General features: G+C 55.6%; 1 protein-coding gene and 2 long non-coding RNA genes across 3 annotated transcripts; all 3 read left to right on the plus strand.

The window, feature by feature from the left end:
- Window positions 1–10916: 10916 nt before the first annotated feature.
- LOC132251639 (uncharacterized) lies at window positions 10917–12083 on the plus strand. The gene is made up of 3 exons (XR_009463631.1): window positions 10917–11015; window positions 11436–11509; window positions 11970–12083. It is a non-coding gene; the product is annotated as an uncharacterized LOC132251639 (long non-coding RNA).
- A 1588-nt stretch (window positions 12084–13671) lies between these two features.
- LOC132251640 (uncharacterized) lies at window positions 13672–14786 on the plus strand. Its single transcript, XR_009463632.1, has 3 exons — window positions 13672–13802; window positions 14288–14340; window positions 14685–14786. It is a non-coding gene; the product is annotated as an uncharacterized LOC132251640 (long non-coding RNA).
- A 339-nt stretch (window positions 14787–15125) lies between these two features.
- LOC132251571 (maestro heat-like repeat-containing protein family member 2B) lies at window positions 15126–21137 on the plus strand. Its single transcript, XM_059731387.1, has 13 exons — window positions 15126–15266; window positions 15489–15611; window positions 16471–16623; window positions 16971–16997; window positions 17258–17380; window positions 17530–17609; window positions 17978–18113; window positions 18268–18363; window positions 18699–18803; window positions 18987–19110; window positions 19443–19552; window positions 20175–20327; window positions 20916–21137. The coding sequence occupies exons 1-13, from the start codon at window positions 15126–15128 to the stop codon at window positions 21135–21137; spliced, it is 1593 nt and encodes a 530-aa protein (XP_059587370.1).
- The last annotated feature ends 109 nt before the right edge of the window (window positions 21138–21246 follow it).

Below are 21246 nucleotides of genomic sequence, written 5' to 3' on the forward strand. Positions count from 1 at the left end.
AGGGGTATTGGCTGGCTCTGGGAGACACAGAATGGGATTTGGGACTTTTCCCCTTCAGCCCCTGCTGACAGGTGACTGGGGTGTGGAGAGTGCTGCAGATCCAGATGCAAGGGCTCCGGTGCAGCTTTGCACGTGTCGAGCCCGTGGCGGAAGCTGGCAAGGAGGCAGCTGGCTGGGGGAGCTGTGTTTGGAGATCCCACGGTGGGAGGAGCAGAAGGGAGGATGCTGCTCAGGAGTGTGGGTACATACTTGTACTTTATGTGGAATGCTTTATTGGCACGTGCCTTCCTTTTCTCACTGCCCTCCTCCTCTGTCAACAATTGCCGTGTGTTACCCGTTCTTTGGAAGTGCCATTCACTGTTCGCTGGAAGTGCCCAGTCACCATCTGGAGGTTTCCGCTTTCTCCTCCAAATTCCTGGCTCCTTGTCCAGCCAGGGGCCGAGCTGGAGGAGGGGGTGTGTTTTGGTATCCCTTGCTAGGAATTTTTACTCATTATTTTGTTCATCATAATTTGCTATAAATACTTTGGGATATCAGTGTCTTCATTTCCCAGTCATTTTGGCGTTTGTACATGCTCCACTTTGCCTTGTTTGTGCACGTTGCTCTTTGGCATTGCTGATGTGTCTTTGCTGCATGCTCTTTTCTTGCCTGGGAGAAGTCCATCTTCTTCTTAGGACCTCCTCCACCACCTCGCTCTCAGGGCGTGTTTGTGGAAAAGTGGTGCTAAGAACTTGCACTTTTTCCTCACCCTCCTCCTGTCCACAGTTCATTGAAATCTGGAAAAGAGCAAGAAGACACCAAGAGTGGGAGGTTTGGGAAAATGAGTTAGCCGTCTTTTCTACCTCGGTGTGGGGAGGAAGGGGGAGCACCGAATCCATCGGGCCATACGGGCAGGGGTATTGGCTGGCTTTGGGAGACACAGAATGGGATTTGGGGCTTTTCCTCTTCAGCCCCCGCTGACAGGTGACTGGGGGATTGGAGATGTGGAGCCCTTCCTCTCTAGTGGTTGCTGGTGCTGGTATTGCACGATAAGAGACAGGTGAGGCATCGCGTGGGGAAGAAGCTCTCCCTTACAGGGGACACCAGCTCTGGTACGGTCCCAGGGCAGGAGCACTACCTGTTTCGAGGGGTCTGGCAATCGGAGACGAGACCCTTCCCTTCTGCGGGGAGTGAGGACATGATCTAGCCCTAGGTCAGGGGGATTGGCTGATTCAGGGACCTTCCCTGCTGCTTTCAGTGTGACCCCAACCTGGACAGCTCAGCGAGGGGCTGGGTTGGGAATATGCTCCACACACTTTTGTCTCCAGGAAGAGTGTGGTTGCAATGTGCCAGGGGACTGGCTGGCCCCAGGGCAGAGGTGAGAGCACCAGGGAACAATTGAAGAGTAAGAGAGAGAAAAGGGTGCTCATCTCAGCCGGGCAGGGCAGAGGGGAATGATATATGGAGGCACGTGCAAGATGAGGGACAAGGGTTTTAGGGGCAATGATGCGCCCATCAGGAGACTTCCACAAGGTATCAGAATGTAAGGTACAGCCGGCAGAAAGCCACGCACATTTTTCGGATTCTGGAGCTGCATCCTGGAGAAGAGAAATGTTAGAGGTTGAAAGATCAAGGACTGGACAAAAGGGAATGGCAAGTGGGGTACCATCAAGGGATGCATGCTGCACATGTTTATCTGCACAAGCATTTCCTTGGCTCACATCATCAGAACCTCCTGTATGAGCTTTACAGTGCATAACAGAAATCTGTTTAGGGAGTAAAATAGCATCCAGCAAGGCATTAATTAAAGGAGCATGAGAAATAGGAATCCACGATGCTTCCAAATCTGACCTGTGGAATGGCACACTTTAAAGGCATAATGGGAATCCGTATAAATATTAACAGACTTATTTTCAGCTAGAATACAAGCACGGGTTAATGCTATTAGTTCAGCGGGTTGCGCACTCCGGATACCAGGAAGACTGTGAGCTTCAATGACTGCATGTGGTGAACATACCGCAAAACCAGCGCGAAGTTGCCCAGTCGCGTCTCTTTTGTATGAGCTGTCTACGAAAAAAATGCAATCAGGATTAACTAGAGGTCTATCTGTGAGATCTGGACATGGGGTAAATACCTGATCTGTCTGAGTAATGCAGTTGTGATTTAACAAGTGAGTATCTCCATCGTGCGGTAAAGGTAAAAGAGAAGCAGGGTTTCAAACATTACAACGAACAATAGTAACATTATCAGCAGCTAGAATAGTGCGTTCATAAGAAGATAACCTTTGAGAGGACAAGTGTTGAGTTTTCCCACGATTTAACAAGGCAGAGACAGCATGGGGAACAGCAAGGGTAAGGGGAGAACCTAACACTATAGCTGCTGATTTTTCTAAAAGTGATGCGGCAGCAGCTACAGCACGCAAACAAGGTGGAAATCCTTGAGCAACAGGGTCAAGCAAGGAAGAAAAGTAAGCACTTGGTTTGTAAGAAGAACCAAAGGGTTGGGTTAGGACTCCAGTAGCAATACCTTCTCTTTCATGACAGTATAGTGTAAAGGGTTTATCATAGTCAGGGCGTCCCAATGCTGGTGCAGAGGCTAGTGCAGTTTTTAGGTTAACAAAGGCTTGTTCATGGTGCTCGGTCCATGGGAGAGGGTTATTAGGAGAATCATCCTTAGTAAGCTCGTTTAAGGGTTTAACTAGTAAAGAAAAGTTAGGTATCCATTGCTGAGAATAAGATGCAGAGCCTAAAAATCCTCTGAGCTGCTTCTTGGTAGTGGGTCTGGGGAGAGAAAGAACAGCAGAAATGCGATCTGCAGTTAGATGTCTATGTCCTTTGGAGATCTCATGCCTTAGATATATAACTTTTGGCTGACAAAACTGCAACTTAGCTTTAGAAGCTTTATGACCTTGTTGGGCTAAACATTTTAGGAGCTGAATTGTATCTGTATCACAGGCAATTTCAGTTTCTGAGGCAACCATAAGATCATCAATATACTGAATAAGTACTGAGTTACAAGGCAAAATTATAGTATCGAAATCCTTTTTTTAATGCTTGAGAAAATATAGAAGGGCTTTCAGTAAACCCTTGAGGCAAACGTGTCCACGTATATTGCCTTCCTTTGTAGGTAAACGCAAAAATAAATTGGGAGTCAGGGTGCACTGGGATGGAGAAAAAAGCAGAACATAAATCAACAACAGAAAAAAAAGTAGCAGAGGTGGGAATCATGCTAAGGATGGTAGAGGGATTAGGCACAACAGGATGAGACGGGACAACAAATTGATTAATTTTTCTTAATCCAACTTGTAACCTTGGGGCTGTCCACCATGCACTTGAGCACCCCCAGCACCACACCGCCCTGCTTTGTGCGATGAACAGCTGCAAGTGCAAACTGTCTGGGACTGTGTGTGTTGCTCTAACTAGGGAAGGGAGGAGAGGAGGAGGGGCAGAGGGAGGGAAAGGGCCCGTTGTACATAATAACTTGTTTTATTCTTTTTCCCTGCTCCAGGGATGGAAATGGTTGGCTTTGTATGATTATAGGTTTCACCTTCCCTGAAGACTTTGAGGAAGGACGACTCCGGTGTTACCTACTGCCACTGGGAGATCAGGAGGCAACCCCGCTTAGCAGGCTTCACGCCAAACCTCCATCCCCATAAATACCCCAGCTTTATGACCACCTTGCTCCAGACTGGGGCCCAATGTCAGGGACTGGGTGGCAGGGGACCTTGCCTGGCGGTTAGGCTACAACTGCAGGAGGGCAGGAGTCAAACCATAGGCTGCACCAGGGGCCAGGAGTCAGAGACCAGTTCATCAAATCCAGAGGCAGAGCCCAAAACACAGGCAGGGTTAGGGTTCAGGAGTCAGCGACTAGGTTATTACATCCAAGGGGAAATCTAGAAAGTCGGCGTTCAGGAACAGAGCCAAAGTGAGTCAGAAACCAGGACCCGGAGGGAGCATGGAGCTATGGACAGCTGTGCCGCTCGCTCCCTGCTCAGCTCTGGGCGGTCGAGGTTGGGAGGATGGAGAGACAGTCCATGGAGCAGGAGTGGTGGGAAGATCACAATGGATTTGGGGAAAAAACAGGGAATTATTAAGAAATTCTTGGAGATTCGTGCTGGATCTCAGAGTTCTTAATAAATGCATACCCTTATTAGTGCCTATTGTAGCCTCATATCAGGATTTGAGTGAAAAGATGACCAGTGAGAAAAATGTATTTTCCACTTGTGATGTTGGAAATGGGTTTTGGTCACTCTAGCAGCAGGGCCAGTGGAAATGAGCCTTTATTTCCCGAGGGATTCAATGTACTTGGGTGACAGACACGAGGAAAGGGCTTGCAAGGCAAGTCATGCAAGGAGAGGCTGAGGGAAACAGGCATGTTCAGCTGGCAGAAAAGGCACTTCAAGGGGAACATGAACACGGACTTCAAAGAAATGAAGGCTGTTATGAAGGAGAGGGCAAACACCTTTTCTCTCTTCCTGTGGAGAGTAGGACATGGACCAATGCCTTGATGTTTCAGCCAAGTAGGTTGTGATTGCATAGCATGAAAACCTTCCTCATGGTTAGGACAGGGAGGCAGTGGGATAGGCTGCCTAGGGGAGTTGTGGACTCTCCATCACTAGAGGTGTTCAAAAGGGGTTGGACAACCACTGGTCATAGAAATCATAGAAATTAGGTCTGGAAGGGACCCTGAGGTTCATGGAGTCCAACCCCTCCCGGCTCTGGGCAGCAATAATCTAGGCGTACCTGGTGCGGATTTGCAGCAGGGCTCAGGATCCCTGCAACGGCGGAGTGAGAAAGTTTGCAGAAAGTTGCAGAAAGTGTCTGCTTACAAGAGCACGTGCATGTTTGGGATGGGTGCTGAGGCAGGAGAGGGGAGGGAAGAAAGGGTGCAAGGGAGATTTCCCCAGGAGGGAGGGCAGGATGAAGGATGAAGCTGCCACCATACCTCTGGGTAACCTGTTCCCGTGTTTTACTACCCTCCTGGTGAGAAAAGTCTTCCTAATATCTAATCTAAACCTCCATTGCTGCACGTTGAGCCTGTTGCTCCTTGCCCTGTCACCTGCCACTGCTGAGAGCAGTCCAGCTCCCTCTTCTATCCAACCCCAAATCAGGTAGCTGAAGACTGCTATTAAATCCCCCTCAGTCTCCTCTTCTCCAGACTAAATAAGCCCATTTCCCTCAGTCTTTCCCCCTAAGTCATGTCCCCCAGTCACGCTAAAGAAGGACACTTAATCATTCAGACGCACTGTGGGCCTTGGCCATGATGAGTACATGTAACTTCAACATGAACTGCGCCAAACGTCAGTCTGGACAAGATGGTTGCAACCCAGTCCTGTAGCATCTGAGGGCTTCAACAAGCCCTTTTGGACAACAAGATGACAAACCAAAGGAGGCCAAGCAAGTAGCAGCTCAGAGGAAGCTTCTCCCGGTCCTGCCCTGTTTTTATCTCTTACAAATCCAACAGTGGGCAGATCGAAATACTAACTCGGTGTTGGACGGTACTGCGCTGCTTGAGAAGGCAGAAAAACTCCCAGGTGATCTCAGGGCCGGGGATCTCCTACATTAAACAAACTGAGCCTCCTTGGGGGATGCTTGGATGTGGAGCTTTGTGCAGTCACGTGAGAGCTGACACGATACGCAGCCCCTCATTGGTCAGCAGCCCTCTATGAGGTCAGACGTGGTCACCTCGTTGTCATGGTGGTGCTTACATCACAAAGGCGGTTGGCTCACCTCTTCCCTGCGTCCTGGACCTGGCGCTTGAGTGGCTCCGGACGCCTTCGCGATAGGAGTTGCTCAGCGAGCGGGAGACGGAAAGCTTGTTGAAGCCATTTCTGAATAATGGAAGACACCGACCTGACCCTACACGGCAGCGGTAAGATGCCCGGGGTGTTCTCCGTGCCTCATATAGCCTGATCAGCTACATTCGGGTCCTTTCACTAAAGCGTATTGAATAAGCTTGATTGCAAGGGATCTCGTGGCCATTTTAAAATGTGGAAGACTTAATACATGTGAGGATGAGCCGTTTTCATTCGAGTGGCTGTTGAGGAACCACTCTAACTTAAACAGCCCCTCCGCACCCCCAGAACGTGTAGAGGCACCTTAACTTTTGAAAACTTTGGCCCTAAGCAATCATGGTGTGTACTCCCAATTCTCCAACTAATTGCCAAGGGGAAAAGACTTGTCACTGTCTACGTGACGGCTCTTATTTTCCTGAAAACAAATGGCACAGTAATTTCCCTTTCAACTGCCTGGGTTATTTTGCAAGCAAATCTTCCAGCATAACAGAGTTGGAAGAGGAGCAAGGGGAAGATGCATCTTCCTCTCCCTGACCAGGTCCCTGTGGCTGGTCCAGCCATGGCCATTGCACACGGGACCGATGATTATAGCTTGTAACACTTTGAAGCTGGCCAACGCCAGAGCATCATCTCCATCCACTGACAACGAAGGGCTTTTTGGCAGAACTGAGTTGCTGTAAGGAAAGTGCCCCAGGAGGGCGGCCTGGAGAGCTGTCCTGTGGATGCTGTGCTAGGAAACCTTTGCTTTGGAGCCAGGCCACAGGGTTCGGCTCCGGCAGAGCTGCTAGCGGGGGGTGAAGAGATAGATCAAGGTGACATCTCACATGGAGATCAGCAGAGTCCTTTCCCTCCATCTCAGGTCTTTCCACCAGTGATGCCTCTGCAGGGAGAGGGTCCGGCCAGGCATCGGACGTGGAGCTGGCCATTGCTGTGAGCCTTCTGCTGGACAGACTCCAGCGGGAGGAGGTATGGCTGGTCCTTGCCCATCCGCTGTGTCTTTCCCATTCCTTCTCCCCCAAAACAAGGTCCTAACACAACATGCCCTCGGTCTATTGTGATGTCACTATGACATCAGGGCATGCTGACACGGGCATCATCTCCCTGCTCCCAGTGCATGGTGGGTGTGGCATAAGCCACATTCAGACAAGCCCTCACCCTGCACATAATGCCGTGAGCCTCTTGAGCGTCTTCCTCCAAGTATCGCGCAGCATTGAGTTGACATGAAATAAAGTTTCCCAGCAGCCTCGTGAGCCCGGAAAGCCTCAGCGTTGTGGCCCAGGAGGTGAGGCGGGGTGCCCATGGCCCACAGCAAGTCAGGAAAAGAGCTGGGCATACAGCCAAGGGTGCTGAGTCTCTGTCTAGACCCCGGCAGCACCCCTGCCCCACCTCATGTGCTCTCAGACATGGATGACCCCACTGTGCCAGGGGAACCTAGATCACAAGTATTTCCACTCCTTTCTGCATTCAGCAACACACCCAATCACACAGTGGTTTAAGGCAGCATTTTTCTTGGCAACCCAATGCTAAATTTGTTGCTTGGGGTCACCCAGCAGCCCCTTATCACTCCCCAAGTGTCCCCCTGGCTGAAGGAAACGTGTGTCAGTCAGGGACACCTCCCCAGTGCACGCGGGGGACGGTGCCTGTGATGCATCTGGCTGCTTTTCTGATTGTATTTCTGTGTCTCCCGCCACCCTGGTGCATCCTGCCCTCCCAGTGCCTGACACGCCTCCCTTGCTAGTGCCAGCTGTCAACATCTGCATGCCAGGGCCAACCCAAGATGCCTGGGGTTGTGTTTCTGTCCAGGAAGCAAGTTCCCCATCAGAACTGCTGTGATCCTGGGTGGCTGATGTTCAACACGATAGTCCTGGATGGTCAGGCGCTGGTCCCAAAGCAAAGCCTACCCCATTCGTGGTTCTCTCTCTCGGTGTGTTCCCAGGAGACAAGAGTAACCGTTTACTCCAGCCTGGAGCAAGTCTTGCAGGGGGACACCAAGGGCCTGGATACGAGCCTCGTCAGGAGGATCATTTACTTTGCCTCCAAAGACTTGAGGGAGACCCAGGTGAGTGAGCTCGGCCCAGTTGCTCCACGCAAAGCCTTAGTCTGTGCCCAGTTTGTTTGGTCCAGTGCAGCCTGAGCCGATGGTGCATCCCCTGCACGGACCCTGGTTAGGGGCTGCAGTCTCGCTCAAGACCAATCTCCTCCAGATGTTTCTGGAGAGCACGGACAGGATCCAGCCCAGTGCTGAGCTCCTCTGAAACCTGGGCCAGCTCCGGTGCTGGGGCAGCCCAGAGCGCAGAGGTGCTTTACTGGGGGCAGCACCAGCATGCATTGCCCAAGATGTTTCCTGGTCCATGCTGGAGCTGTGTGCTGCAGCCCAGGTGAATTCTGCACTTGAGCAGACAACTAGAGCCAAAATATTGTTCACCCAAATGTTTCCATTGGCATTCATGGGTGAGGGCTCTCATGCAGGGAATTATTAGGGGGATTTGGTGAATTCAGGAGCAGCTTTGCCAGTGTGTGGCTGGTAGGTGGTGGGGGAGGCAGTTTGCTTGGAGCCAAAGGCTACCCAAGGATGGCATGGGCTTAAGGGAGTGGGCAGACACTGGAGATGCTGAGGCTAATGCACCGCTCTGCCTCCCTTTTGGAGGAGAGACCTTGATCCCCAGCCTGAGTTAGGGAGGTATCAAGTGTGCACCGGGCACCTGCTCCAGTTTTCTATTTTTATTCTAGCAAGAAACCGATGAAGTGCGGTTGGCGGCAGGAAAAACCCTCGTGGCGCTTGCCGGCACCTTTTACAACGAGGTGATGCACGAGCTGCAGAGCCACGTGGACATCATGGAGCTCCCACCCCTGTCCTTCCTGATCACGCTGGGCGACCTGGTCTCAGCCTATGGTACAGCATTGCTCCCTCACTTCCGGGCTCTGCTCAGGGATTGTGGAGGGAGGGCATGAATACCACCTCTGCCCAATGGGGCCACCACAGCTGACCTGGATTTGGGGCCCAAGGAGTCTGCCTCCTGGCTCTAAGGTGATGGCACTAACTCCCGTCACAGCTGGAAAAGCATTTGGGATGGGAAGGAAGGAGTGGAGACCAGGTGGGCAGGAGCCCTGCCATTCCCCAACATGCCCCTGCACCCCTGCTCCTCTCCTGCATCTGGGCATGGCTGAGGCAGCAGACACAGGATTGCCCTATGTAGAGGAGGTCACTGTGGGGTTTCCTGGACATCCACAAAGCCCCTGTGTGCTGCTCACCCAGCACGGCCGGGCTGGGGTGGCCACAGCAGGCAGCCCAGCCCAGCCCCGGTGCTGAGTGTGAGGGATGAAGGTGGACAGGAACGTCTCCAACAGCACAGTGTGTCCTCCCATCCCTTCTGCAGCCCTGAAGTCTGAGCCCTTTCTGGTGCTGACACTCAGCAAACTGCGTTACGTGCTGCGGCTGGTGGAGACCAGCCAGATGAAGCGGGCACTGTGTGCAGGTGAGTGCCAGTCCCTCCTGCAGGTGCCCCAGTGGGCACCCAGGGCCGAACCCCGAGCCTGGACCCCACCGGAGCGTGCCGCACTGGCCAGGGGACCTCCGTTGCAAACACCCTGTCTTTCCTCCCCTCCGCAGTGGTGCAAGGCTTTGCTCACGCTGCCAACATGAAGTTCCAGGTCAGGGACGAGGTCCTGTTCCCCATCAATCGGGCGGCCGACTACTGTTTCCACATGCTCCCTTTTTTCAGTCTCATGAGCAGCAGCTGGCTGAGCAGCGAAGACCCAGAGGTGAGGGCTGCTGTCTTTCTAAACCTGCAGCACATTCATCACGTGTCACTATGCATGCATGTCTCTGCAGTCGTGGCAGGGACACCCCGTGTCTGGGGTGATCTCACGTGCGTGAGAAATGCTCTGCCCGCAGCCGACGTGCAGTTGTGTGTGCTAATAGGTGGCAGTGAGCACTGGGGTAGGGGCAGGGCCTTCCAGGTGTGTCTCTTGTGGTGTCTGGGGGGGTGGCAGCAAGGAGGAGTTTGCTTGCTCTGCACACTAGCCTGGTCCGGAGCAACCTCTCAGCAAGTCTGTGCGAGGGACTCAGTCCTGCCTTCCCTCTCTGCAGCTGCAGCAGGCTGCGGTCCAGGCACTGGGACCCGCCATGGGTCTTTTCCTCCATCACGAGGGGCATCGTGATACTGTTTTTGAGAGCCTGCCCTGTCTCCTGCAGCAGTACGGGACAGGGGTCGACAACCTTCATGTCACTGTGGTGAGACACCGCCTGGGAAAGCAGCCCTGGCCCGTGCCTGTCTGCGTGGGTATGGGTGGGGGTGAGGAGAGGTCCTTGGTTGCCCTCGCTGACCCTCACTCTGACGGTCACCTTCTGCTGCAGAGTCTGAGCCGGGTCTTGGAGGTGGCCTATGATTTTCAGGTCCCTCTCCCTGATGGGACACTCGGGATCATCTGCCTCGTCCTGCACAACCAGGTAAGGGACGGCCGGTCCTGTACCGCTTATCTTGGGCCCAGCAGGTCCAAGTCCCGTGAACCCAATAGACCCAGCTGATGGCCGTGCAAAGCCCCACTCTGCTGGTGAGCTCTCTGCTTGCCCAAGAAGAAGAAAACAGGCTGTGGCCTCCTAGTCTCCCCTCAGTCCAGCTTAAATCCCTGGAGCAGGTGCATTAAAATCCCTTTTCCTTGCGAGTCGGACCCAGAACAATCCCCCCCATGGCACGAGTCCAGCCAAGAGCAGCCGTGCTGCTAAAGGGACTTGGAAGCTAGGATCCCCTCTGGTTTATGGTCTGGACCTTTGCCTTCTTGGCTCTTGCTGTGGTGGCAGTGATGTCTCCTGGGGCTCAGGAAAACTCTGGTTCAAGTCATGGAAAGTGGGACTTGCGGATCCACGCCACACTTTCATCCCCATCCAGATGGGACTGTGGAGCATCCCTTCCCTTCCCTTCCTCCCACAGGTGTGTGATCACGCGCAGCTGCCGAGACCAGAGAACCACGCCAAGGTGTTGTACTGTCTCGGTCTGCTCGGTAAGGACGAGAGAGCCCAGGTGCCACGAGGGTTTCCTTCGGCCCTCCCTGAGCCAGGCCAAACCCTGGGGGGGGAACGGGAACGAAGAGCACTGAGCTCACCAGGGTTGTGCTCTTCTCCCCACAGCCTGTCTCTCCCCAGACCAATTTATTTCTTTTGTGGGCTCCTGGCTCCAGGCCGACAAGGAGGCAAGCCGTGTGGCGTCCCTCTCCATCTTCAGTGGCATCCTTGCTGCTGACCGTAAGTATGAGCAGAGCAAACGTGTCGGCCGCCATCTCGGCTGACCCATCAGGCCCTGCGTTAGGACTGGCCAGGACTAATAACCCGTCCCGCTCCAGCTGCGCGCAAGAGCCCTGGCTGCGGACAGCTAGAGCCAGACCTTCGTCCTCTGCGGCTTGGTCCCAGAGGGCCGGGAGCACCCTGCACCCTGCCAGATGATGCAGGAGTGCTGGGGCCAAATCCTGCTCAGGCACCTTTCCTGGCCATACTCCCAAGTGAAGAGGTTGAATGAAACCTTGTTCTGGCCCAAGAGCCGGTTGCAGAGTAGAGACAGGGGGCCGTGCGGGTCGCCACAAGCAGGTCTTCTGAAACCGGGGTGCATCCTGCTGTGGAGGTGGGTGCCCAGAGCAAGCCCACACTGTGCCCTCCTTCTCCTTCCAGTGCCGGAGATGCGGGAGAAAAAATGTGACATGGTGCAGGCCATGAGGGGCACACTCAGCGATGAGAGCATTGAGGTGAGGTGGTGTGTGAGCAGTGGCTGTGCCGGGGATGGCACGTGGGCCTGGCACAATATTCCCACCCCAGATCCTTGCATCTCGTGTAGGGAAAACCTTTCCTCCCTCCCAGCATCTCCAGGGCAGGCGGTGCAGGGCGTTTGCCCCTCTGCATCCATAGCTGGGGAGAGCCGGGGGCCAGGGAAGTGTTATCCCTCACATTGCCGGTGGGTGGGGAGGGCATCTGCTTTCCCTGAGCAGCCATCATGGGGCTATTGCATGTCAAGGACACATTGCTGTCTTGCCCGTGTGAGTGGGCTCCTCTTTATCAACCTTGAAGTCAAATTGGAGGTCTGAGGACCCTCCTTCCTCCCTGCCACCCTGTGCAAGGGCTGAGGGAGGGCTTGTGCCATGGCCGGCCGCTCCACCCTTTGGGCACAAGGGCGGTCCTCATTCCCACCTGTCCTCTCCTCCCTCCCAGGTGAAGAAGGCTGTGCTCCATTTCAGCAGGACGGTGCTCACTGTGCACGGCCTGGAGGAGTGGGCCTGGGAGCTGGTGGCCTATGTTTTCAAGCAGGCCAGCTCATCTAGCAGCCAAATGGTAAGAGAAATGGAGGGTGGGCGCTTGGTGCTGATGTCCGAGCAGGGGGAAGCCTGGCACCGGCAGGAGCACGGGGCGCCCCAGGGCAGCCAGGCAGAGTCACTTGAGAACAGAAATGCTCTCGAGTAAAAATAGACCCCGAGGACGTTTCGGTGCCCAGGACGTGGCTTGGCCAGTGACAGTCACATTGAGGGGACACAGAGGATTGAGCTGGCTGGCCCCCGGGGCAGATGGAGCGGAGGGGTGACACCTGCACTTTGGTGTGCGCTGCGCTGAATGTGAAGGGTTTTCTTGGGCGGACGAGGGAAGAACGAACGTGGCAGCTGTCAAGACATAACTCACGCTGGCTGCAGAAGAGATGGAGACTGAGTGCCCTGCTAGTGTCTCTGCACTACTCCTGAGCTTTCTCTCTGTGTCTTGTGCAGTCGTCCACAAACCTTTGCAGTCCGGATGCTGAGGAGGAACACAGCATCCGAGCCACCTGTGTAGAGCTGCTGGAAAATGTGGATGTCTCAGTGCGTGGCATGAGCCAAGTAGGTGACCAGTTGGTGCCCTTGCATTATCAAGGCATCTCCCAGGCGCAGGAGAAGTGGGAGCTGAGTCGGAGCTGTCTGGCTCTTCCCTCCAGGTCTTATGGCCCCGGCTGCTGGAGTACATCGTGCCAGCTCAGTACAGCTGCACTCTGAGCCCGCTGTGCCGATGCCTCGGGGACCTGGCCGAGCAGCAGCAGTGGGAGGGAGAAGCGGTGCCTGGCACAACCCGTAGCGAAGGTTTGCAATTCGGATCCCTGTGCATTCAACCAGCTCCAAGGGCCTCTTGGAAGATCTTGACCTCTGGTGTCCACAAAGCGAGGCCCAACGTCGGGACTCTCAGTTGGGTCATTACAACCCGGGAAGTGTGGGTCCCCCAAACCCAGGGCTACCCCAGATGTATGCTGTGCCATAGGGGAATGCCAGGGCCTTTCTGCCTCAGCTTTCCCACTCATCCAGGGGTGCCTGAGCAGTGCCTGCCTCACAGAGGGGTAGGAGGCAAGTTCCCTGAGCAAGTTGCTTGTGATCCAGACACGGGCGGTGCCATGGAAGTGCCAGATGTGCCCAGGACCCAGGGCATAAGTGGGCAGGCGCATTGGGGATGGACGGGCTTGTAGCAGCGTTTGCATTGTAGTTGCAAAGCAGTCACGCATGGGCATGCCCTCTTTCTCTCTCCAGCCAAACTTCCTAGTGCCCAGGGGCTGCTGGCGCGACTCCTGGTGAGTACCCTGGAAAGGTCCCTGCCAGAGGAGTGGGGAAGGGCAGTGGGGTGGGAGACATGTACCTGTCGCCTTGGCTGGAGGAGCACGCTCTGCTTCTTCCCGCACGCGGAGCTGCCCTTCGCCGACAGAGCTCCCTGCCCTTCGCGGAGCACAGCCAGGCTCGGCCCCCATCTCGCAGCCTGTGGAGAGGCCAAGCAAAGCACGTGGCCTGTGTCTGGTAGCTGAAGGCTCTGGCCATGTGTGCTGGAGGCCGGTTTCCCTGCTAAGGAAAGGCGTGCAACCCCGCTCCAGAGCTGAGCCCCTGTTTCTCTCTCGCTGTCAGGTGGTCGCCTCGGCCCTGGGCAACAGGACCCGTGCGCATCGCGCGCTGCAGGGACTGTGGGCTCTGCACCGCACGATCCACCCTGCTGTTGGGGAGCAGTGGAGGATCAAGATCCCCATCCTGCTCATGACTATGGAAGGTAACGACCCGGGGGGAGCGCCCTGTGGTGCCATTCCCTTCTGCAGTGCCGCATGCTTGAAAGCTTCTGCTCTTTGTCACAGGGGACGAACCCAGGGAGGGGCCAGACAGCATTGAGGCTGATGGGACCCAGGGGAGGGTTTGCCCGTGAAGGCCTCCCCCAGTGCAAACTCTGTGCACTTTGCCCTTCTGCAAATCCCAGCCCTGTGCCGAGCTGTGCTGAGCATGTCCGCCAGGTGCTGAGCACCCTCCATTCCTCTTACGGCCACTTCTGCAGGGTCTGGCTGTGCACAACTCCCAGGCCAGTCAGCATGATGTGTGCTGGAGCCATTCAGCATGGGGGGCAAGGCCCGTGACTTTGGGACCCAGGAGGTGCCAGGGTGCAGATGCAGGAGCTTCCGCAGAAGGGATGCCCAGGGAGGCACCTGGGACTCTTCTTCAGTGCCGACAGCAGTGACATCCTTCTTGTTTGCCTCCCGCTTTCAGGAACTGCTCAGACCTGCCAGGACAACGTGTGGTGGGAGCACCTGCTGCTGAAGGTACAGGACGGCTTGCAGAGCTGTTACGGCAGCCAGGCAAATGGCAGAGGGCTGTCTGGGAAGGGGGGGTTCCCTCAAACCGCAGGGAAATGAGGTGCTGAGTGTCAATAAGGCAGGAGGAGTCCAACTTGGAAGGTTTGCCAGTCTCCTTGAGTCTGGCTTGACATCCAGAGTTGTCATTTGAGATCATCCAGCCTTTCCATAGTGTCTTTGAGCTCAAGAAGTGGAAGGGGACGAGGCCTTGCTCGGGGCCTCTTGGGTGTTAGAAAGGGCACAGCAGAAGAGGAAGACGACGACTCAGCCCATGCACCTGTCCCTTTGCTTCCCTTCACTTGGGCCCTCAGTTCCTGAACAGGACACTGCAGACCATCGATGACGATGCCTGGAGCAGAGAGCTGATCCTGGAGCTGCAGCTGCAGACGGCCAGCTACGCCTGCTCCTCTCCGGAGAAGGTGCGTGCTCTTGGTGAAGCCTGGCTTGCTGCACCTGTTTCGCGGTGCTGGGGCAGGAAGGCTGCAGAGACTTTCTCTCCAGAGTTTGCGCTTTTCCAATCTATTTTCTTGATCCAAGGCATGGTCCTTGGTCCTCTACCCACTTGACTGCCCCAAAGGGAGCTGCTCGGAGGGGCTGCCCCTGCCTTTGGTTGCCAGTTCCCTGCACAGAGTGGGGTGGTTGCTGGGTGCTGGGTGCTGGGGCTGGGCTCTCTTGGTCCTTCCTGGGGACGGGCTGTTTCTGGGCTGCTCTTGCCCTGAGTAGCAGGCTGCTGTGTTCCCAGCTCTTTGGTGATGTTGGTCTTCTTCTTTCAGACTTTCCTATATAAGGCACTTGGTACCACGCTGGCCTCTTGCCAGGATGTTGCCTACGTGAAATCCCAGCTCCAGAAATTTCTGAAGGACACGGATTACATGGATGCTTTGGAGAGAGAGGTGAGGGCCCTGTTCTCTCCAGACACAGCCAAGTCTTCCCTGACTCCCCCCCGTGTCCTCACCTCTCTGTTGCCGGTTTGCTACATGACTTTCCCTTGGCCTTCTCCTTGCACAGCCCCCTCGCTTGCTCCAGGTCGGGTGCGCATTGTAGCATCAATGGGACATGGGGAGGATGCTCGGGTCAGGTCAGACCCACTCACCAATGCATTTCTTGGGTTTCAGCAAGTCGTGAGCATCCTGGCTTTCTCAGCCAAGGGCCACCTGGACCTCACCCTGAGCACCCTGGAGGACTTTGGTGCTGCCATGAGTAAAGTGCAGGTGTCTGGGATCATCAGCCTCCTGCAGGTAATGGAGCTGGGGGCTTTCTCCGGCTTCCTCCCCTACAAACCCTGGAGAAGAGCAGCTTGGCAGTGGCACCCTCTCCCAGGAGATGTGCTCCACATCAGAGGTCTGCTGAGACGGTGGGGAGAGCAGTTTGCACTAGTCACATTTTTTATGCCTCAGGTTAATGCGTCAGCATTCAAAGAGCCCCTTTTGGGCCTGGAGGCAACTACATCTCTTGTTCACCCAGAGAAAGAGATTGTGTAGTTTTCACCTCTTTCCGTTAGCTGTGGGAGAGGAGACACGAGCCCTACTGCCCAGCCTGAAAGTACCAGCTCCAAGTGCATAGCCCGCGTGCACACCCAGCTCCCTGGGCAGGTGCTGGGGGGTCGAAAGGCACCTACGTGCTTGCTGGAAAATGGGGCTCAGCTTCTGCACCGAGCACAGCAGGCAGGGCCACCTCCTCCACACCGGCCCTCCCAATGCATTGTGCCCAGGGACTTGTTATGGCCAAATGCCCGAGGCGGCCCTGGAGCAGGGGCTGGGACCCAGGACTGCACCCCCACCCCCTGCCCCACTGTCAGGCCTGCTGCCCCACTTCCCGGAGGTCACCAACTCTCGCCCGCCCCTGCCCGCACCTCCGTGGTTCAGTGTGGCACAGCAGCTCTCTTCGCCGAGCCACCTGGGTGCAGGATGGACATGATGAGTCCTGGGGGCACCCGAAACAAAGCACTGGGGATGGTGCTGTGAGAGGTGTGGGTCTCGTGGGGCTGGCAGAGAGAGCTGGTACCGCTGCTGGGGCAGCTCCTTGGTCAGCAGGGATTCCTACTTGGGGGCAGAGGGCATGGGAAGCCCTGGTGCGAGTGTCGTGTCACCCCTGCAGGACTTTCACCAGGGGAGAAGAGGCAGGACCCACAGGGCCTTGATCCTGGCCTACAGCCAAATAGCTGTGCATGCCCCCCAAACACAGCTGCTCCCCCGCGTGGAGCCTGACATCACCAGGAGGGTCCTGCAGCACTACGTGAGCAGCTGCCAGGTAGGAGCCCGGGAGTGCAGCGCGGTGGGAACAGGCCTGCCGTGGGACTGAGGTCTGCTCTGCACCGGGGTGCCTGGACGGCTCGGATGCTCTGATGACCCTGAACTCCTGCCTGTGAGGAGCACCCGCGTTCATGCTCCTGGGATGATGGGCAGGAGAAAGGACCCACGTATGGAGAGCGCTGGGCTAGACACTCCTCACAACTTGTCCTGCTCTGGCAGGGGTTGTGCATTCATGCCCCTGCGCTGCTCTGCGCTCACCAGCCCGGCCGCTGTTTGGACCTGGCAGCGTGCTGCGCTCTGGGGCCGTCCCAGGCGCTGACGGTTATTTTGCATTTCATTTTCCAGGTGCTTGGCATCACCATCCTCAATAAGGTAAATGTTCGACGAGCCCACCTCTGCTCATGCACTTCCCAGCCCCTAACTCCCTGCGTCACTGAGGCACGATAACCTACCCCAGGCGGGAGCCCCTACACTGCCATGCACCTTGTCTGAGACGGGTGTGGGCCCGGGGCTTTCTGGGGCTTGTAGACATCTCTCAGGGGTGCAAAGGAGGCTGCCTTTCATCCCTTCTGGACCTCAGTTCTTCTCCGCTCCTCATCCCCATCTCTTTGTCGTTCCCCCATGAAATTTAGGACCTGGACTTAAAGCTGACCCTCATCCGGTCAGTCACTGAGATCAGCCGTGCCATCCAGGACGCTGACGGCTCCCAGAGCTTCCAGTTCACGTACAAAGAGGAGCTGCTGGGGTACATGCTGGTGAGTGGGGAGGAGGCCGGGGGCCCAAACAGCAAAGGACCTGGGGGGAACCTAGCGGGACTGGTTTTCCTGGGAGTGGCTCTTTTGTGGGGGCAGACTGCTTTCCACATCCGTCTTCCCCTGACTCACATCTCTGCTAATCCTTTTAGGACTTCATAAAAGAGGAACCGATGGATTCCCTGGCCTCTCCTGTTCGCCTCACGGCCATGCTTGCCATTAAGCACCTGAGGTAGGCGATTCGTGCCCTGGCTCTCGGCACTGGGATGCCCTGCTCAGAGATGAGCTCCTTGCTTCACCCTGGGGTGCTCTTCCTGCCAGATGTGGAGCTGAGAGACACATGCAGGGCTCTGGTCACGGGCTGCCCTGCCTGCAGTGGGGTTCAGGGGGGTTGCAATGTGTTTGGTCCGCTTGGGGAGTTGGATGGAAAGACCTGGAGGTGGTGGTGGGACAAGTAGGAGTGGTGGGCAGTGCAAGAGCTTCTCAGCTGCCATGCCCAGAGGTGTCTGGATTTCGGGTTCTAGGTTCAGATCATATCTGAGCACTAGACCCACTTTCCAGTGTGACGGAGGGCTTTTCTTCCTCTCTTTCTTCTGCCAGCAAGGTGAAACCCTCCCTGAATCGGGATGCAAACAGAAGCCTGCTTGAAACCTGCCTCAGGTGCCTGGTACCTCTCCCAGCTGTGCAGCACCTGACACAGGATGGGGAGACAGCTCAGGACTTGTTGCAAATACAGGTACGCCTAAAGAGCCGATTTGTGGCATCACCTGCTGAGACCACCAGCATGATCCCCAGCCGGCCCTGGGCCTGGCAGTCACCCCCGGCCTCCCCAAATGGGTCTGGGGTTTGTGAACACGCTCCAGCTTCCCTCTTCTGTCTCCCACTTGCAGTCCTTGCACGAGTTGTCCATGCAGGCCTTGGGCGAGCTCATGAGGGGCCTCCTTGAAGAAGACCCCACTGAGAGCTGGTGCATGGAGATGTTCCACGTGAGTAGCCAGGCAGAGCTCTCTTTTCTGGGGAAGGCGGGGATGGGCCCAAGAAACAGGGAGGAAGGTTTCCTTCAGCAGGGCAAATGAGAGGTGTCCTTGGGGTATGGGCTGGCATCCCATTGACATGCCTCGTAGCTGCCCCTTGTTGTGCCAGGGTCACTGCACAGGTCCTGCGGCTTCAGGGCAATGACGGTCCCCCTGGGATGTGTCCAGAGGGTGAAAGGATCAGGTTGCTTGGAGGGATGTCAGGGGCGATGGTGATGTCTGTGGTTGAAACGGTTCATCTGAGCTGTTTTGGAGGTGCCTCTGACAGTAGTCTGCTCTCCCGACAGCTTCTTGAGCCATGGCTTTCAGCTGACAAGGAGTGGGAGAGGGACAGGGCCTTGCAGGGCAGCGCCCAGCTGCTTGCCGCCTGTCGAGAGGCCGTCTACTGCAGAGTAAGTATGGGCTAACTCTCTCTTGCCTTGGTGTCCTCGTGGCAGCCTGCCCCCGAGACCCAGACATCATGCCTAGCAGCCAGGGGTGCATTCCTGTTCTCACCTTCCCAGGACCAGAAACTTGAATGTCACTTCAGGCAGACCCAGGCACATTTCATTCAGGTCTTTCTCCTCCTTCCTCAGCTGCAAGAGCCCTTCAGGAAAACTGGGTTCCTGCTGGGGCTGCTGGCGCCCTACACCTGCGCCTCTCTGGCCACATCCCGGCTGTGGGCTGCTGACTGCATTGCCTGCCTCCTCCCCATACAAGGTGAGGGCACTCGGAGCAGGTGCAAGTAACTCTGCCCCTTTTCTCCCTCTGCAAATGCTGCTCCTCTCCTCTGTCCATTCCCTGCTAGTCTAAAGATATCTCAAAAGCCCCGTGATGGGCCCTGGGATGACCTCCTGGGAGAGGAGAGTTGCGTGGGGAGAGGCTTGTAGCAGCTCTGATCCCACTGCACCTCCGCCCCCCTGAAGTCACTCAGACCTCAGGCGTCACCCTTGGACCTCACTGCCCATGACATTGCACGTGGGTCCTCCATGGAGCCAAGGTACTGTATCAGACGTCATTACGGCCCTCTTTCCCCCTTATTTTTATTCCAGATCAGTCCATGGGCATGGATGCAGCGGAGGAGGAACTGAGGGGTATCCGGGAGGAGCTGAAAGCCTCCACCCCCGAGACTGTGCTTGCCGCATCCTCCCGCATGGCCAAGGTGAGTGTCTCAAGAGGCTGGTGTGGGGACTCTGGGGACTGGGCTTCCTTCACTGGCCACTCCTTTGCTCACACATGGTTTACCTCTTTCTGTGGAGTGCATGGGGCAGGCATTAGGGACAATTATTGTTCCTCCACTGCCTGCTGCTGTTTCCCCATGTGCATGGTAGAAAAAGAAGTCAGAGCTAGATTAGAAAGTTTTGTAGACATTTCTGTCCTTGCAAACAAGAAGAAACCTGTGTCAGTACAGCACCTGAATGAAAGCCACAGCCAGGACTCGGTCACCTTGTGTGCCTGCTTCAACATATTCTGGGGCGCAGCTTGGCTGTGTTCATTTGGTGTTGTCAAATGAAGCTCTCTCCGTTGAAGACGGAAGTAACATTTAAGCTCAGGGTTTGCCTCTTGCACGTACACCATGCCGCTATAGGGCAGAGGCTTTTGCACAGCACGAGTCTTTAACATCCGCCTTGAACTCTGGGGTAGCTGCCATTCCCAATGATGAGCTAGATCCCTCCTGCAGCACCTGCTCATGAACCGTCATTCAGCAGCTCTTAGGTCTTCACCAGTTGTCTCACCTGGAGAAAAACTTCAGCGCAGTTTCCCTTCTTTCAATTTGTCTCCAGGTTCTTGGAAAATATTTTCCATCAAGCCAGACCCGTGTCTTTATGGAGACCGTGCTGAATGGCATGCTGAGAGCCAGCCCCACATGTGCCACGGCAGGAGGACATTGGCTCCTCAGCATCATCAAGGAGCATGGAGAGGCCCTGCTGGAGGAGGTAAAGTTGAGGCTGAGGAGGATTTCTGCATTTGCTTCAGGCTTTTCAAATGCTGCTTTCATGCGGCGTGAACAACGATCTTACCGCTGATCCCTGGGCATGAAGCAAGGGCCATTTCCCTTGCTAGCCTGAGATGGGGATGCGCGGATCAGGGGGTGTGAAGTTGGTGGTGCTTGTTGGTCCTCACCTGAGCACCCCCACAGGCAAAAGGCCAAAATGAGCATCTTAAATCAGCTCCCAGATATTGATATTGGTTGGGGTGCTTGTGCGAGGTTAAGGCAGGCAGAAATAGGTCCCAGGTGGCACATGCCATTAGGTTGTAGGTGTGTGCACATGGGTGCATGAGGGGCTGAGGGTTGTGGGTTGGTGGGTGTCGGCGCATGTGTAGCAGCACCCACTTTCACCCCGGGCAGGGGCATAGGGACGTGCTCATTGCTAAGGATCACCCTGAGGTGGCAGTGTCTGGACACTAGTCCCTTAAAGCAAGGGATAGCTCAGATGGCAGCATCTTTCCAAGCGTGGGAGGGATTGGTTTGTCTTGTGCTGGCGAGTGAGCAAGGGCCCTTGTTCTTCTTCTTTTCCCTGCAGGTGCCGGACATCCTGGGCACCATAACGATGCACATGCCCGCTATGCAGGAAGGGTGCATGAAGAGCTGCCTGCTGGAAGCTGTGGCCAGTCTAGCAGGCTTCCACATAGAGGCCGTCACCAGCAGCCTGCTTTGTAGACCTCTGCCCATGGACAGGTACTTGCCACTCCCCACCTCCTGTACCGAGGGACACGCAGATCCCACAGCCTGGAAAAGACCGTAGAGGGTCAAGCCAGGTGCAGATCCCTTGGGATGACTTCCAGAGAGCCATGTCCTGGTGGGTGTGTGTAGGAAATGCCAGGCTTGTGCCTAATGGCATTGGCAGAGGTATC

This window comes from Alligator mississippiensis, chromosome 7, assembly GCF_030867095.1.
Source record: "Alligator mississippiensis isolate rAllMis1 chromosome 7, rAllMis1, whole genome shotgun sequence".
Classification (NCBI taxonomy): domain Eukaryota; kingdom Metazoa; phylum Chordata; order Crocodylia; family Alligatoridae; genus Alligator; species Alligator mississippiensis.